The sequence below is a fragment of the Muscardinus avellanarius genome (genome assembly GCF_963383645.1).
Source record: "Muscardinus avellanarius genome assembly, chromosome: 19".
Lineage (NCBI taxonomy): Eukaryota > Metazoa > Chordata > Mammalia > Rodentia > Gliridae > Muscardinus > Muscardinus avellanarius.
The window spans coordinates 49,470,265-49,488,859 of NC_137805.1; the positions used below are offsets into that span (position 1 = coordinate 49,470,265).

General features: G+C 45.6%; 1 protein-coding gene across 1 annotated transcript in view; it reads right to left on the reverse strand.

Moving 5' to 3' along the window:
* Positions 1–2,227: 2,227 nt before the first annotated feature.
* RSPO4 (R-spondin 4) overlaps positions 2,228–18,595 on the reverse strand; it is a gene marked incomplete at both ends in the record, with an annotated part of 53,869 nt that continues 37,501 nt past the window's right edge. Inside the window, 5 exons of the mRNA XM_080716547.1 lie at positions 2,228–2,363; positions 2,749–2,885; positions 9,339–9,416; positions 11,289–11,421; positions 15,555–15,657. Of these exons, the coding sequence (XP_080572673.1) occupies positions 2,228–2,363; positions 2,749–2,885; positions 9,339–9,416; positions 11,289–11,421; positions 15,555–15,657 (587 nt within the window). The remainder of the gene's footprint in view (positions 2,364–2,748; positions 2,886–9,338; positions 9,417–11,288; positions 11,422–15,554; positions 15,658–18,595) is intronic.

The window sequence follows — 18,595 nt, forward strand, 5'->3', positions numbered from 1 at the left end:
TGCCCCCTCTGTCCTGCCCAGGGTGGGGCTCCAGATGGCCGCCCCTCTGAGCAGTACCGACAGGGACAGTCTGGGGCCCTGGGGTGCGACAGAAGGCCTCTTCCCTGGCTCTCAGAGCCTCTGGCCCCGTTGGACACCTGGCAGAGTATCTTGGGAATACTGTCCCTACTCAGGACCTGTTTCCCAGCTGGAAACGGAGCACTGTTTCTCGAGCTGCTGTGTGCTGGGACTGAGGAGGGACATGGAAAGCTTTGCCCAGACTGTGGAGGGCCGTGGATGTGGGATGGAATCTTCTAGACCAGGTGCCCTGGAGAAGCAGAGCATCTTTATTTGGTTCTCTTTTCTTGTGGACTCATTTCCTGCGCAGCACACACCCACAGGATAGACTCTCAAAGGTGCAGGAGGAGGCAGAGTGAAGAGCAGGCCTCTCCCCACCCCTGCTCCTCAGACCTCAGAACCCCCTTCCCCAAGGACGTGCCGGGAGGAAGGCTTGCGGATGACTTAGAGCAAGGAAAGGACATCTAGGGCAGAGCATTCCAGGAGAAACCAGAAACCAGCGAGGCCCATGGAGCCCGGTGTGTTTAGAGACTGCCTGTCTGGAGCAGGCGTTGGGGAGGCAGCAGGTGCTCAAGGCAGACTAGGGGCCTGCTATGGAGAACCTGTGGCCATTGGGAGGAGGCTGGAGTGAGGAGCCACTTGGTGTGCACTGGCCCTCCTGACCCTTGGTCCTGGAGGGTCCAGTCTCCTCCTTTCTCCCGTTTGTCAACACCGTGGACAGGCTGAGCTCCAGATCTGCCGCAGCGCCTGCCCCGTCCACGCACCGTCTAAACTGCTCTTCTCCCACGCTCCTGGGCTGGCAAGCAGCTGTTTCTGTTGATTCAGAGTTATCGCTCCAGCCATGGTCCCCTGAGGCAGAGTCGGTGCCAGCACACACATGGCATTGCTGCTACTGGGGAGGGGTCAGTGAGGGCCTCACCCCGCGCACACATGGCTGCGCCCCTCGGCTCCTACTACTCCCTGGGGGCCTGGGCCTCACCCATAACTGGAGAAAGTAGGGCAAAGGAGTGTGCAAATAGATGCTCACCCTCAGTAGTGATCAGAGAGATGTGACTTAAATAGCGACGAGACACGTCCCCTCACTCACACATACCGGGCAGGCAAAGGTTGGTAAGCTGGGGACTTCTGAGTGTTAGGGAGATGTGAGGGGGAATCCTACATTCTGCTGGGTGTTTGGACTGTGCAGTACCTTGGGACCAGAAGGAGGATGATATCTGATGATCCAGCTCTTTCCTCCTGGGTGTATACCCAGGGGGACTGTCCCACAGGCCCAGGAGGAGGCCATGAGAGGCAGTGGTCACTGCGGCACAGTTTAAGGAAACGGCAGGCGGTCTCATGGCGTGTTTACAGAGGCAAGTGGTGAACAGCTGTCCACACCTAGTGCCAGGGGATATGAGCCATAGGTGCATCTAAGAAGCACCAGCTAGAGACAGGAGCGATCGGAAGAAATCTGTAACACAAGGTCATTTCTGTGAATAAAAAAGCCACACAACCTACAAAATACCCCCATGTGCTTTAAATAGACCTGCATCTTTGTAGACACAGAACAAACTCAGGACAGTGGGCACCTTCAGGAGATGGCATGAGCAGGGACATCAGAAGGAAAATTAAATAAGGCAACAGATGGATTTGCAAGGATTGAGAAAGATGGATGTAACTCCTGACACCCGAAGTTTAAGCAAGAAAGTTAACAGAGGTTGGAGGCAGGGTGCAATACCAGTGCCTTCCTCAGGGGGCAGCAGGAGGCTCCCGTAAGCTAAAGCTGCTCTGCAGGGGCCTGGCACGCAGGGGCTTCAAGAGGTGAGCACTTGAAGGCACTCTCTCCAGTCCTGGTACTGCGTATTCCTCCGGCAGTGCTACCCCTGGTGGCCAAGACAATTACAGGACACTGGCTGAATAGAACTGGTCAGAGTCCCAAGAATGAAGCTTGTAGCGGAAGGAGGGCGAGGTGGAGCCCCAGGAGGAAGGGCAGCTCCCGGCTGGGAAGAGGCAGTGGATTAGGTAAAGCTTTCAGAGGAGCCGCCTCTATGTCAAAGGTGAATATGGTTAGGAGTCAAGACTGGCGAGCAGGATGAATGCAATTATAATATCAAGAGCTGCCATTACTTATCCCTGCTGTGTGCCAGGGCATTTTCACCACTCCTGGGGGGGGGGATTATTGCTTTTAATCTCATTTGTAGCTGCAGCCCACTGGGGGCACCCAGGGCTTGCTGGTGCCATCTTTCATGCCCCTGAGAGCTGGACCAAGGAACCCAGGGAGCTCGGGCCCCATCAGCTTGGTGTCTTCGCAGAACCTCACATCGGGCCTGCAGAGGGCTGCTGTTAGACCTGGTGTTGGTCAGCGCGGCTGGACTTTGAGGTCAGACCCTTGCTCTCAGCTAGGTGCCAAGCCTGGGCGTCAAGGAGCTCTCTCCTCCAGCTGAGTCTCCAAGACACTGAACAATGCTTGTCTTTGGAACTCAACTGGTGAAAGCCAGTCGAGTCCTTCTGAAGGGCAAAGTGTCAGTCTTCAGAATACCCCCAAAGTATTTTGGTTTTTTGTTTTGGATTTTCCAATATAGTTCCATGGCTTAAAACAGAAAAGTAACAAAAGAGAAAAATCAGCCTCCTTCCCCCCTGCAGCCCAGCAAGGCTGGAGCCCCCAGCCCGTACCCAGAGCCACCACACTTCTGGATCTCACGAGGCTCTCACAGGTAGGTTTGGCACATGTACGGATCCCACACTTGTATGGCCTGTTCCTCCACATGGTAGCTTCCTGGACCCCCTGACCTGCGCTGGCACTCATCTGCCACGTGGGGGCTCTGGGTAGCCACATCAGATGCTTCATCCTGAGACTTTGCAGCCGCACAGCTGGGCGACATTCTGTGGGTGTGAGGAGATTGTTTTATTATTTATTTATTGGAACTGGGGTTGAACCAGGGGCATTCTTTCTCTGAGCTACACTCCCAGATCTTTTTATTTTATTTTATTTTATTATTTTTTAAAAATTTTTTTATTGGTGCACTGTATTCATACATCATAATGGGATAAAAAAAAAAAACTTGTGTAGACATGCATGCACACATCGCCCAGTTAGCCCCTGCCCAACTCTCACTCCATTCCCTCTCCATCACTCCTTCCCACTGCTTGGCTTAGTGGTTGACATCTAATATTATAGCAATTTATCAAAAATTAACAATGATAATCTCACATAACAGATTCATTTGTCTGATATCAAACTTTTGACCACTTAGAGATAACATTTCAATATTTCTTTTTGCTTTCTTTCTTACCAGAGGATATTTTTCTTTTTGTTTTTTAAGGTGAAACTATCATACATTTATTTATTTTCAAAAAAAATCTATCCTAACATGAAATATGAACTCTAAATATCCAAAACAATCTCAAAAAAGAACAAAGCTAGAAGATGCACATTTTCTGATTTCAAACCTTATAAAGATACAATAATTGAAAGTGTAGTACTGCTATAAAGGCAGATATATAAACCAGTGGAGTAACATAAAAATCCTAGAAATAAATTCTTTTTTTTTAAATTTTATTTTATTGGTGCACTGTATTCATACATCATAGTGGGATACAAATTTTTGTAGACATACATGCACACATCGCCCAGTCAGCCCCCACCCGATCCCCACCCCATTCTCTCCCCGTCCCTCCCTCCCATGCTTGGCTTAGTGGTTGACATCTAGTATTATAGCAATTTATCCAAAATTAAAAATGATAATCTCACATAACAGTTTCATTTGTCTGATACCAAGCTTTTGATGACTTAAAGATAACATTTCAATATTTCTTTTTGCTTTCTTTCTTACCAGAGAATATATTTTTCTTTTTTTTAGGTGAAACTATCATATATTTATTTTTCAGAAAAAAATCTATCCTGATATGGAATATGGACTCTAGATACCCAAAACGATCTCGAAGCAAAAACAAAGCTAGACGATGTATATTTTCTGATTTCAAACCATATAAAGCTACAATAATTGAAACAGTGTAGTACTGTTCTAAAGGCAGATATATAGACCATTGGAGTTAAATACAAGCCTAGAGCTAACTTCTTCCCTATATTGTCAAGTTATTTTTGACAAGGTTTCCACGAAGATTTGGTGGTGGAAATAATAATCTTTTAACTAAATATTGTTGAAAAATAATAATTACATGGAAAAGAATAAAATTGGACCCTTACCTAATCCCACATACAAGTATTAACTCAAACTAGATAAAAGACCTAAATATAAATCTTAAGACTATAAACTTTTAGGAGAAAATCTGGGTCATAAAACCTCACAACATTGAACTTGGCAGTGATTTCTTGGATATGATTTCAATGGCACAGGCAACAGAAGAATATACAAACTCCCTAAAAAATAAAAGAAAATATTGTATATCCAAAGACAATGTAAACAGAGTTAAAAGTTACTAATAGAATTGGATAAAATATTTCCAAATGCTATATCTGAAGGTATATTAATATTCCAACTAGAAATCCTAAAAATTAACAACAATAAAGGCAAACAATACAATTTAGAGATAGGTAAAAGACTAACATAAATAATGAATCTCCACAGATAACCAATCTTAGTTGTCTGTTGGATGGAAACTCTTGTTTCTCTGGTTCTGGTGAGTGTTACCTATTTCTTCTTTGTAGTTAATCTCTTTGAGTATTTTCTCTAGCGCTGGTTTTGAAGACATAAATTCCTTCAGTTTCTGTTTGTCATGGAAGCTTCTTATTTCTCCATCTAATTTGATAGAAAGTTTTGCTGGATAGGAAATTTTTGGCTGGAAGTTGTTTTCTTTCAGAGTTTGGAATATGTTACTCCAAGCCCTTCTGGCTCTCATGACTTGGTTTGGGAAGTCTGGAGTGATTCTAATTGGTTTGCCTCTGAATGTCACTTGGCCCTTTGTTTTTGTTGCCTTTAAGATTCTCTGCTTGGCTTCCACATTGGTCATTTTGACAATTATGTGGCGTGGGGATCCTCTTCTCCGATCCTGTCTAAAGGGAGTTCTATAAGTTTCCTGGATCTGTGTATCAACCTCTTGCTCTATATTTGGAAAATTTTCTGCTATTACTTCCTTGAAGAGATTGTTGATCCCTTTGGTATCACTTTCTTTTCCCTCCTCTATTCCAATTATTCTTAGGTTAGCTCTCTTAAGATGGGCCCATATTTCTTCAATGTCAGATTCCTGCTGTTGGATATCTTTTTCTAGATTAGAAACTATGCATTCATTTTTGGATTGCTCATCTTCTAAGAGCGAGATTCTGTTCTCCATGTGGTCTAATCGGTTGTTTGTGCTTTGAATTGAGGCCTTTACTTCATTAATTGCATCCTTTATCTCTTTTTGGCTCTCTCTGAGTTCTTTTCGAAGCACCTCTATTATTTCTACAGTTATTTTCCTGATTTGATCTTCTAGAAATCTCTGATTTTCTGTTTTATCAGGTTCTGATGTTGTGGGGTTGTGCACATTCATTACTTCAGTGTTATTCCTCTTTCCCATGATTTCGGAGGTTTGTGCCTTCTCTGGGTTCTTCCCTTGGGTCACTATGGCTTCACTTAAGGGGCTCTGGATCTCGAGTCTGTATTATCTCAGACCCTACTACTCCTTTACTGGGTTGTATCACAGAGTCTCTGACCCAGGGAGTCAATAGAGGCTGCTTTAAACTATGGGGGGTGCCAGGTTGCACGCTCTCCTATGGTGTGATATCTCTGCCACCACCACTCCCTCACTGGGTCAAGTCCCAGGAGGCACAATACTGGGATTTCTCCTCTGTGGCCCGCAATTTGACTCACTGTTCTTGAGTACGTAGATGTAGCTGTACTGGACTCGGTGAATTCACTGCTGCTGCCGCCGCCGGTGGCAATATGGCGCCTCTGCCACGCCCTCGGCCATGAGGCTGGCGTATTTTTTCTTCTCTGGTTTTGATTTCCACTCTGAATCCCTGCAGTGTGTGCTGAGCTCAGCCACTGGGAGCTTTAAATGCTGTCTGCGCCGAAAGATCCCGCCTGGCTGTTCCGCAGTGGCTCACCTGGCTTGCTGTAGCCGTCCGCTGAGTTCGCCGCTGCCGCCGGCAGTATGGCGCTGCTGCCGCGTCCTCGGGCGCGTGTGTCTCCTCTGTGGCCCTGAGCTCTGTTCTCAGTCCGCTTTCTCTCTGGAGCCTGGTGGTTTTTTTGTTTTTCTGGTGATGGTGTTTTCTGGCTATGAAAGGCGCTCTTTTTGTGGTAATGGAGATTGGTTGTTAGCGGGACTCTTAAGCCCCGCTTTTCTTGGTCGCCATCTTCCCGGAAGTCCGAAATAAATTCTTCCATATATGGTCAAGTTATTTTTGACAAGGTTTCCAAACCTTGAAGGAAATAATGATCCTTTCACTAAATATTTTTGAAAAATAATAATTACATGAAAAAGAATAAACTTGGATCCTTAGCTAACACCATATACAAATATTAACTCAAAATAGATAAAAGACCTAAATGTAAGTCTTAAGACTATAAACTTTTAGAAGAAAACCTGGGTCATAACACTTCACAACATTGAAATTGGCAGTGATTTCTTGGATATGATTTCAAAGGTACAAGCAACAAAAGAATAAACAAACAAACTTCCTAAAAAATAAAAAAATATTGTACATCCAAAGACAATGTAAATAGAGTTAAAAGTTACTGATAGAATGGGGCAAAATATTTCCAAATGCTATACTGAAGGTATATTAATATTCCAAATAGAAATCCTAAAAATTTAGCAACAATAAAAGCAAACAATACAATTTAGAAATAGGTAAAAGATTAAATAAATAATGAATCTCCAAAGATTTTCACCAATAAACACATGAATATATTCTTCTTTGCTTAGTTTTCTGTTGGATGGAAAATCTTGTTTCTCTGGTTCTGGTATGTGTTACCTATTTCTTCTTTGTAGTTAATCTCTTTAAGTATTTTCTCTAGCGCTGGTTTTGAAGACATAAATTCCTTCAGTTTCTGTTTGTCATGAAAGCTTCTTGTTTCCCCATCTAATTTGATAGATAGTTTTGCTGGGTAGGAAAGTTTTGGCTGGAAGTTGTTTTCTTTCAGAATTTTGAATATGTTACTCCAAGCCCTTCTGGCTTTCATGACTTGTTTTGGGAAGTCTGGAGTGATTCTAATTGGTTTGCCTCTGCATGTCACTTGGCCTTTTGTTTTTGTTGCCTTTAAGATTCTCTGCTTGGCTTCTACATTGGTCATTTTGACAGTTATGTGGTGTGGGGAACCTTTTCTCTACTCCTGTCTAAAGGGAGTTCTATAAGTTTCCTGGACCTGTGTATCGACCTCTTGCTCTATGTTTGGAAAAATTTCTGCTATTATTTCTTTGAAGAGATTATTAATTCCTTTGGTTTCACCTTCTTTTCCCTCCTCTATTCCAATTATTCTTAGGTTAGCTTTCTTAAAGTGGGCCCATATTCCTTCAATGTCAGATTCCTGCTGTTGGATTTTTTTTCTAAGTTATAAATTATGTGTTCGTTTTTGGAGTGATCATCTTCTAGGAGCGAGATTCTATTCTCCATGTGGTCTAATCGATTGTTTATAATTTGAGTTGATGCCTTTACTTCAATGATTGCTTCCTTTATTTCTTTTAGACTCTCTAAATTCTTTTTGAAAGTCCTGTATTATTTCTACAGTTATATTCCTGATTTGATCTTCTGGAGATCTCTGAATTTCTTTGTTATCAGGTTCTGATATTATGGGGTTGTGGGCATTCATTACTCTATTTTTGTTCCTCTTTCCCATGATTTCAGAAGTTTGTGCCTTCTCTGGGTTCTTCCTCGGGTCACCACGACTTCACGTAGGGTGCTCTGGATCTCGAGTTTGTGATAATCTCAGCCGCCACTACTCCTTTACTGGGACGAAGAGAGTTAATTGAGGCTTCACGAAACCGTGGGGGTGCCGGGCTGGGTGTTTTCCCACCAGGAGCTGTGACTTGGGTGTGGTATCTCTGCTACCACTATTTCTTCACTGGGTTGGACTGTAAACTCTCAGACCCAGGGAGATTATCAACGCTGCACAAGTCCCTGGGGATTTCTCTGCCACAATTTTACTCACGGTTATGGTGTGCGCTGTCATGGGCGTGGTGGACTCATCACAGCTGCTGGCAATATGGCGCCACTGCCATGCCCTCGACCGTAAGGCTGGCATATTTCTTTTCTGGATTTGAGCTACGTTCTGAGTCCCTGGAAGGTGTGATGAGCTTGGCCACTGGGAGTTTTAGATGTTCTTTGCATTAAAAGAACTGCTGAATTACACCCGAATGATCTGCAGCTGCTCACTTCAGCTCCTTGTTTACCTTTCCTCTCTGCAGCCTGGTGCTGTGATGTATGATGGCACCGGTGCAGCTCCACAATCCGGGCTGGTTTCTTTTCTGTTCTCTGATTGTTCTTCTAGTTTTCTTTTTCTCTGTCCCTTGTGTTTACATTTTTTTTTTTTTTTTGGTGGTACTGGGGTTCCTGGAAGCCCTTCTACCTCCGGGCTACACTCCCAGACCTATTTTTACATTTTCATTTTGGAAACAGGGTCTCCTAAGCCAGCGCACGGGGCTGGCTTCGAACCTGCGCGATCCTCCTGTCTCCGCCTCCCAAGCGTGGGGATTACAAGCGTGCGCCACCACGCCCAGCTACATTTTTTTAAATTTCTCTGCTGATAGTGTTTTCTGGCTATGAAAAGCTCTGATTTTGTGGCATTAGAGATCGAGTGTTAGCAGGACTCGTAAACGCTGCTTTTCTCGGTTGCCATCTTCCCGGAAGCTACTTTATTTTATTTTTCAGTTTTGAAACAAGGTCTTAATATATTGCTGAGGGCCTTGTCAAGTGACTGAGGCTGGCCTCAAACCCGAGATCCTTCTGTCTCAGCCTCCCAGAATTTCAGGTGTGCGCCACCGCCTCCAGCAGGAGACTGTGTCTTTGGTGGGTCCCTGGATGTGTCGGCCATTTCCTGTGATCCCAGGGCTGTGGGCAGCAGCTGACCACCAGGAGCACTTGCCATCTCGCAGGTGGGCAAGGCTAGGGGAGGACGAATCCACAGACATGGGTCCTAGGGCAGAGTGCCGGTGCCTGTGTCACAATCACTGCTTTGCAGTGATTGGCCCAGTCATTCCCAGAAGTGTGGAGAAGGCAGCTTACCCACAGCCCAGCCGGGGGCCCAGGGTTTTGGCTCTTTGTCAGTCAATTTTACTGTCATTAAATTTGAGTATGTTGGTAATGTTCACTGGTGTTAAGAGATGCTTGGAATTCCTTTTTGGGGTGGAGCTGTCTCCCTTACCAGAGCGGTGGTGCTGGGGGGAGGGTTCTGGGAGGCACAGAGATTCTCTGGCTGCATTAGGCCACCCATCTCCCTGGGCTGCGGGGGAAGCTCCCATGGCTGCTCACCTGCCAGGCAGCTGCTTGGAGGGGATTTTTGTGTTTCTACTCCATTGCTTACTCTTGAAGCCTTGGATTTTCTGTTAGTAAAAAATGGGAATAGTAATAGAACTCACTTAAGAGGGCTTTGGGGAGGATGAGTTCCAGTGTTTAATGTTAAATGCCTGCCACAGTCCCTTGCCTCAGACTATGCGGTTAAGAAATGTTTGTTGCTGGGCACAGTGGGCGCATGCTTGTAATCCCAGTACTTGGGAGGCTCAGACAGGAGGATCTCAGATTCACAGCCAGTCTCAGCTGGTGAGAACCTGTTTCTTACTTAGTGAGAACATGTTTCAAAATAAAAATCAAAATAGGGCTGGGGGAGTAGCTTGGAGGTAGAATGCCCCTGGGTTCAATCCCCAGTATGGCAAAAAAAAAAAAAAAAAGTTTGTTGAATGAATAAATGAACGATGTGTAATTTAAAACTCTGTTTATTTTACATATGTATCTAAGCCATTTCTTGTGTATTAACTTACTTAGACCTCACAGCAACACCCTGAGGGGAACTCTCGCTCTATTTTCACAGATGAGGAGACCAAGGCACAGAGGAGTATACGGGATCTTGTGTATGGGTCAGAGTGAAAGTGGAGTCTGGGGCTTTCTGTCTGCTCTTACACACCTCACTTTGCCTGTCCACCCTAGGGGGCAGTTGCTCCCATCCTTAGGGGTACAAAGCAACCACATTTGTTAGCTTATGGGCTCTGAGGATACAAGCTCTGGAGGACAAGGGCACCTTATCCTTCCCAGGGCCTTAGCAGGGGCTGGAGCAGTGGCCGGGGGGACCCCTGTCCCGACCATGCCCTCAGCTGCAGGTCTGACTGCATCCGCTCTGGCTCGTGGGAGGGAGGCAGGTTGGATGGAAACACAGGCTGGGGTGGGGCGGGGTCATGGCGGGAGAAGAGCCCAGGGCTGAGCCCACTGTCCACAATTTACCAGCTTATAAGGCTCGGAAGCTCTGGCTGGGCACCCAGAAAGAAAGAGCCTCCTCAGCCCCCGGCACATGCACGGCCTCCACATGGGAGCCCACACACTTGCCCGCAGTGCTCACCTGGCTTCCGATCCTGAGGGAGGAGCCCCCGACCTGTGGGCTGTGGGCAGGTTTACTGACCTCCCCTCCTAGACCGCATCCTCTTTCCCACAACGGAGCCCGCTGGGACCCAGGAGCAGGGCCTGGACCCTTACCATGGGCACCCTGCACACAGTCCCCAGCGCCCAGTGGACACCGTATGCACATTTACTGAATGGGCGAATAACAAGCTGGTGGGTGTGAATGACTTTAACCAGAGCCTCAGTTTCCCTTTCCTGGTTTCTCAGTTCCCCAGGCCTGGCCTGCAGTACTGCCGTGAAGGCAGGAGGAGATGAGGATGTGAGGAAGGGGGTATGCAGGAGGAGCGAGAAAAACGAGGAGGCACAAGCAGAGGCAATGAGACAGTGCGCACGGCACCCAGCACATCACGGGCGTTCAGTGAATATATGATCGGCATCACTGTAGTTTTTATTATTGTTTGGATGCACATTTCCAACTCAGAAGGATCACACAGAAGGAATGAAACTTTCTGTAAGCAAAAGTAGAGAATTGTGACGCCTCCCTCGCCTGGGGCTGATGTCTTGGTAAAGTTCACATCTGCCCTGGTGGCTTTCCTGGGAGGCCAAGCTGGGATCCTCCTCTGAGGGAGGTCTTTCTGTGCAAGGAAGGGCTTTAGCCTTCCTTGGTAAAGTCTGACCTCCTGTGCTGCTGTGAACGCCATTCCGCTGAAGAAGGCCTTTATAACTGTGGCTGTTCAAGCTGAAGAGAGAGGCAGCCTCTCCTCACCTCTCCCAAGGATGAAATAACCTGACCGGAGTTTAGAAACTGCCCAGCCTGGCTGCTGCCCGGCTCCTGGTCGAGCAGCGCCCTCTCGTGGCCTGATGTGGGAACGACAGCAGCTCCGTGGTGAAGGGAATTCCTAGGGAAGGATGGGGAGTCTATGGTGAAGGCCCTGGTGTGGCTCAGCTGGAATGGGGCCGGGGGTGGGGAAGGCCGAAGAAATTCCTCAGCTGTAGCCAGCCCTGGTTCTCCCCTGCTGGAACAGCATCCAGAGGTGCCTGAAACCTCCCTGGGGACTTCACTCCAACTCCCTCTCTGCCACTCTGATCAGAGACTTTGTCTCCTTCCCAGGAAGGGGCCACGTCCCCAGGAGACCGTGGGAGAGGCTGAGATTTGAAAGGAGCAGGATCTGGTGGGAGGGAAGGAAGCTTTGAAGGAAACTTATCTTTTAATTGGAAAATATTAAATGCTGTTCACAGCCCCCAGGTTGGGACAGAAGGCCATTTCTATGCACCCCCACCCCAGGGGAAAGACCAATGCTAGGAAATTTTAAGACTGGAAGCTCACTCCTATCTTAGTCTTTTAGAATTGTGTGAATTTGGAACCTCCAGCACCCTAGCGTTTGAATCTTAGCAGAAAACTTGAGAATATATTCTAGGGTGTGCATATATATGTATATATATTCTAGAGTGTGTGTATACGTGTATCCTAGAGTGTATATATTCTAGAGTGTGTGTATATATATGTTCTAGAGTCTGTGTGTATATATTCTAGAGTGTGTCTATACATGTTCTAGAGTCTGTGCATATATATTCTAGAGTGTGTATATACATTTTAGAATCTCTGTATATATATTTTAGAGTATGTATATATGTTCTAGATTGTGTATGTGTTCTAGAGTGTTATATACACTCTAGTGTGTATATTTATATATGTTCTAGAGTATGTATATATATTTTAGAAAGTGTGTATATATTCTAGATTGTATATATGTATATGTTTTAGAGTCTGTATGTGTATATATATATTCTAGAGTGTGTATATTCTAGTGTGTCTATATGTATATATGTTTTAAAGTCTGTGTGTATATATATTCTAGAGCACATGTGTATATATACTCTAGAGTGTGTATATGCTCTAAAGTCTGTGTGTATATATGTTCTGGAGTGTGTATATGTATATATGTTTTAGAGTGTGTGTATATGTATTCTAGATTGTGTGTATATATATGTTCTAGAGTCTCTCTGTGTATATATCTTCTAGAGTGTATATATATTCTAGAGTATGTGTATGTATATATGTTCTAGAGCCTCTGTGTATATATTTTAGTGTGTATATATATTCTAATGTGTATATGTATATATATCTTCTAGAGTCTGTGTGTATATATATCTTCTATAGTTTGTGTGTGTATATTTATATCATAGTGTGTGTAAGTATATATATCTTCTAGAGTATGTATATGTATATATAGAGTCTGTGTGTGTATGTATTTTTTCTAGAGTCTGTGTATGTATATATATTCTAATATATATATTTTTTTCTAGAGTCTGTGTGCATATATATTGTAGAGTGTGTATATATAGTGTGTGTGTGTTCTAGAGTATGTGTGCATATACACACACTCACACGCACACACAGGTTCTATAGAGTTTTGCATCAGGCTGTGGCAGCTGGGTCAGAAGCAGAGTTGAAGTCCTGGATCTGGACCCCAAACTCTGGGCTAGAAGGCATCTCAGATGCACTCTTTCCAGCTTGTCTGTCTTGTAAGTGTACTGGTATTGGGAAGAGGGTTTAAAATGTATTAATGTGTCAATACTGGGAAAGATGTCCAATCTTGAAATATGTCTTCTTTACTAAGAAAGCTAGGGTTAGCTAACATGTCCTTGCATTCCTAAGAACAATTTAACACATTTTGGGGGAGAAGACGAAAGGTAAAAGCCTGTGTCTGGAGACAGAGATGCCTCCCTCTCAGGCCATAAATCTGAGCCTGTGTTTGGAGACAGAGATGTCTCCCCCTTTAGGCCATAAATTCGGCTGGAGAGATAACAGAAGCAGAGCGGGGGGGGGGGGGGTGTTGGAGATAAGGTATAACATGATAACATGATCTCCAAAAATCAGAGGGACCTGCTGGACTTAGACAGGATAAAAACTCAGTAAACTGGAGTTCTTTGGCATTTTCATTCGAATTGCCCCCCTGTGTCCCGCTCCGGCACAGGGCTGTAACTATCTCTATATTTCTATCTTTTTAATAAACTTCTTTCAATCTTCAGCAGCTGTCCAAGCAATGAATACTTATTCTTAGCTTAGGACAAGAATCCACGGTTTTTCTATTTGTCTGTCTGTGTGATAGTGGCGGGGGGGTTACTTTTCCACACACACACCACGCACCTTTCCCCCCAACCTATCCCCTGCAACAGTAAGGATGTTTGCTTTCAACACCTGCTCCTAAACTTATTCACCATTAGTAGGTTTGAGGTCTGAATTTAAAATTTTTCTAGGATAGGATGATGGATCTCTTAGATGTGAGCAATGAGCTTAATCCAACCCTTATCTCCTGTTCCACTGAATGGGGAAACTAAGGCCCAGAGAGGGGAAATGATTTGGCCCAGACAGGCTGGTCTCATACCTGCTTTCCAGTGCTGTGGCCAGGTTTTTGATCACCTCCTAAGAGTCCCTGGCCTCTCAGACAAGCTGTGTAGAGCACACAAGGGCCCCAGGGCCACTTGATTCAAGGTGCTGAGGGCTTCGGGGACATGGTGTTGCTTCTTCTGCCTCTGGCGAAGCCTTCCTGAGAAGGGCCTAGAGGAGTCTCAACCTCTTCCTCTAAGCCAACTGCTGGGCATCCACCCCTCAGCCCTGAGCATCCCAAAGGAAACCATCCCCAGGATTTAGCTTCTGCACTTCAGACCATCAGCATGATGCTTTTTAACACCCGCTTGATGCCCAAGAAGCATTTACAAGAGTCTTTTTTCTTTTCCCTTTATTTAAAAAATAAAAACAAAATATTGGTGGGGTCTTGGATGGAGAAAAATGAAGCATTTCCTAGACACACTTTTGCAGAACAGGAGCTGGCGCCCAGGCTTCCCAGTCAGAGGGAAGGTGAGGGCGGGGCCTTGGGGCAGGCGGCAGTACTGTGGGGGGCTGGCCTGAGGGTCTGTCTTGAGGAGGGAAGGTGACATTTCTTCACCTAGTTTCACGGCTGGCCTGCGGTCCCCTCCACCCTAGGCTCCCCTCCCTGTCCTGCTCGCAGTGCCTGGCTCCATCCTGGGGTTCTGGAGCAAAGAAGGAAGGGTAATGCAGCATGTGGCAGGCAGGGAAACAACCCTGTTCAGTAGCTTGGTCTAACCTGGAGACTCCTCCCAGCATCCTCCCTGCCCACCACGTGTCAGAACAACTTGCGCAGTGGTGGGCTCTTCCCTGGCTCTCCACCCAGCAATCTCCTTCATCCTTTCTCTGAGAGCCCCTCAAAGTTTCTCCTCAGCTCTAGATGTGCTGAACAGTGCAACCACTACATGGAAGCAGATGTGTGCTTCCTGCGGGCGTGTCTGGCCTGTCTCCCCAGGGTACAATGGGCAGGAGATGTCAGGGTGAGGACTGGAGGTCCATCCTGCTTCGATGGCCTCTTCTGGGATAAGCTGCTTGTCCCATTAGGAGTGACAGCCCCATCATGTCTCCAGGGGCTCTGGAGTGTGGTTCCTGGGGAAGAAGGGGTGAGGGAACCACGGAAGGGAGCCGGCAGGGGTGGCAGGCAGCCTCCCGCAGCTGGACCTGGCACCTCTACTACCTGCCCCGGCTTCTGGTTCTCTGTGGTATAGAGCAGTGCTATCTGGACCACAGCTCTAGGCCAGCCCCCAGTAAACCGCTTCTCTGCAAAGATGGGGTCAGGACAGGGTCAGGGGAAGGCCTACAAAAAGATGTTTGTTTTCCTTAAGGAGAAGCCACAGAGAGGGAAAAGGCTCAAGCTCCCTGTGTGTGTGTGTGTGTGTGTGTGTGTGTGTGTGTGTGTGTGTGTGTGAAAGAGAGGGGGGGCATGGTGAAGAACAAAAAACCAGAAGGAAACAGAAGGGCAGACATATAAATGGAAAAAGAGAAAGAAGAGGAGCAAGAAGGGAAAGAAGAGAGGGAAGAGAGGAAAATGGGGTTAGAAGAAAAAGGAGAAATAAGGGCAGGTAGAGTGGAATTGGGAGGGAGAGGGAGCGCTGGCGGGGAGGGGGGAGGACAGGGAGAGTGGGCCGGGCTGCAGAAGCTCTGCAGAGCAGAGCAGGTCACTGAGGGCCAGGCTGGGGCGGCCTCCTGTCCAGCCTGTGGTCCAGCTTCCTGTCCTTGCGCGTGCGTCCGTCCTTCCGGCCCTTCTTCTGGCGGGGACTTCTCTCTGCAAGGAGAGCACAGGACCTGGTTTCTGAGGCTGCAGGGCCTGCTGGTCGTGGGGGGTCCTCAGCTCTGAGAGACAGGTGCCCGGCCACATGTCCATGGGCTCTGAAGAACCCCGAGGCGTTGGCCTCACAATAACCAGGCTTTAGACTTTGGCTATGGGAGAAGCTGCCCCAAGTGAACGTTTCTCTAGAGTTGTTTGGGGGCCGAGTACTGAGTTCTGGGAGTGCCTGGCCTGCGGTTCACACTGTGCCCCATTGTGACTCTGGGTCTCGTGATGTCTCTGGTCTTATCTCAATACCCTGTCTGTTCCCAGAGGCACCATGTTTTCAAACCCAGACACCATAAGTCATTCTGAAACCAGGGGTGTCAGTGGGTTTGCGTCCTGGTTCCGTGTCCCAGCTGTGTGCCCTGAATGCCCTGCTCCAGGCGGCTCACTCTGAACCATGACTTCAGATTCATCTTTGCACACTGACCTATATTTGAATTCCAGGTCTATGCCTATCTGACTGTGAAACCCTTAAGCAAGTGACTCAACACTCTGACTCTCCATCTCTTCATCTGTAAAACAGGGATAACAATACCTTCCTTACAGCATCACTGTGTAGATTAAATGACTCAGGAGCTGTAGGAAAAGTTAGTACAGTGGCCTGGCACATCTTATGTGTACTGTTAACACTGCCAGTTCCCTATTGCTGCTACTACTATCATATATTACTCTCCACACTTTAAATCTTCTCTTCTAAGTCAATGGTTCTTAACGGCCTCCAGGAGTATTTGGGAATCTGGGTAGGGTCTTGGTTGCCACAATGAAAGGGGTCCCAGTAATGCTGAATGTACAAGGATAGGGGAACTGTATGGGATAGTCCCCCATCCCATCCTGCTCCACCCTCATGTCACTGAAAAGTCTGCTTGCTCTGAGCTGAGCTCTGCTTCCAGAATATTCTAGCACTGCTGGTGTGGTCTTGAGCAGAGACCAGACAGTTTGGTTGGATGGTACGAACTGTGAGCCCCCACTGGGGAAGCCACGTCTCTGACTGGGTGGTGCTGGAGTGTTTACCATCGCAACAGCTTTCATCTTGACTATTTCCCTGGGTGTCCTCACAAAATTTATTTATTTTTATTTAATAGTTGAGGTGATTAGGCAGAACAGAAGAAATAAATTTCAGGTAGAAAGGAAATACATTGGAAAGGAAAGGAAAATATGATTTTTAAATTTGAAATCTTTAGTTTCGTTTAACAGAGCTTGGTTATTCTTAGAAAAGAAGCCAGACCCATACTTTTAAAATCATAATGGGCTGGCTCAGGAAATTCCTGAGGCAATTAAACCTAAAACAGCTTCACCTTTTGTCAAAGTTCCATTTGCCTCCAGAGAGAGCCCCAGAAAATGTTACATCTTTTGTTCAAGCGCTCTGCACCCCAGGTTCATGTCCCCACTCCCTGGGATTCTTATCTAAAAGGAATTTCCACATTTTGTTACTCTGAAGCTTCAAAGAAGGAGCCTGCCGTCCCATGTGCCCCTGGCCACCACCTCTAGTGGGCCCTATAACAAAGGATGGATCTGGGATGCTTTGGGCAGCATTTTGCAGCTCATGGCCTCTTTTCTCTGCAGCCAATCTCGTGCTTTTGAGATGGCCCACATTTCCCCCTGAATGTGTATTTTTGTTTTTTACTTGAATTAAACCTCTGCCTCTGTCTCTGACTGGCTTGTGTTAAAATTCTTTTCACCATGGAAACCAAGGACCCAAAGAAATTATAGTGCTGACCCATGACATATATTCTTTGGCGCCCAATTTGAGGCTTCAGTGAGCATTTCTAAGTCCACTTATGATATATTCTTTGGCACTTACCATTTTAAGCGAGCACCACATATATTTGAGCCCTGGAACATTTTAGCAGCCACTATGTTGACTCCTTAAGCCTTTTGTTATAAGTGTGAGCTCTAAATTTTTTTAATGTAATTGTCTCATCGCTCTAGCTAAATTGATTTACCACATGGATGTTGGTGGGGGGATACTTTCAGGATTTTGCCTTAACTGAAGTATGTTAAAATAATTTTTTCTCTCTGAAAAAAAACCCTTACCTTGCTTATACTGTTTAATTAAAAAAAAAACACAACACAGCAGCTACTGAAGACAGAAACTGTTTACTTAAAATGTGCTTGTCTTAATCTCTTGTTAACATTTAGTTTTGTTTTTATCTAGGAAATGTCCTCAAGTCTTCAGAAAAGAGCTCTGCATGTTATATAAAAATTGTTTATTCTGCTTTTTAGATTATTTGCCTGCATGCTTTAGTTGTATGAGGTTATAAATTTTAAGAGCAAAATTATTGGAGATGAGATAGGGACATACTGTTCTTAAATTTTGTTTTGTTTTGTTTTGCTTTGCTTGTTTGCCTTTTAGGTATGGTCCCTGAGCAGGATCAGAGGATCTGATAGGAGCAAGGGTCTGGTGGATGGTGCACACTGGATCCAAGGACACTTGTATTTTCAATGATTGCAGAGGGAGTAAACTAAAGTGGCTCATTTAAAATCGGTGACAGGGATGCATAGATTTTGTTACAGGAGACTGTCAGCATAAGGATCAGTGTTGTCCACGTAGACTGAGCTCCATATTTCCATAGCTGACATGCCAGCTGTAGAGAAGTTAACAGCTGAATGAGGACAAATCTGATCCTGATTGTCTGTTGTCTCAGTTTTTTTTAAAATCCTACTTTTGTTTTTCTTTTTCCTCTTTATCTTCAGGAAAAAAAAAACCCTCAAAGTTCACAAACAAGATCATGGATAATTCTGCTTCTATCTCTAAGAACTCTCTCCCCTTAAGTATATATTAAATAAGTAAAAAGCAAAAATAAGAGGACTTCTTAGTTCATGTGACTTGAGTTTTTAATAAATAAGTTTAAGTTTGTTGGTAAAATAAAAACAGGAGATGTCATTAAAG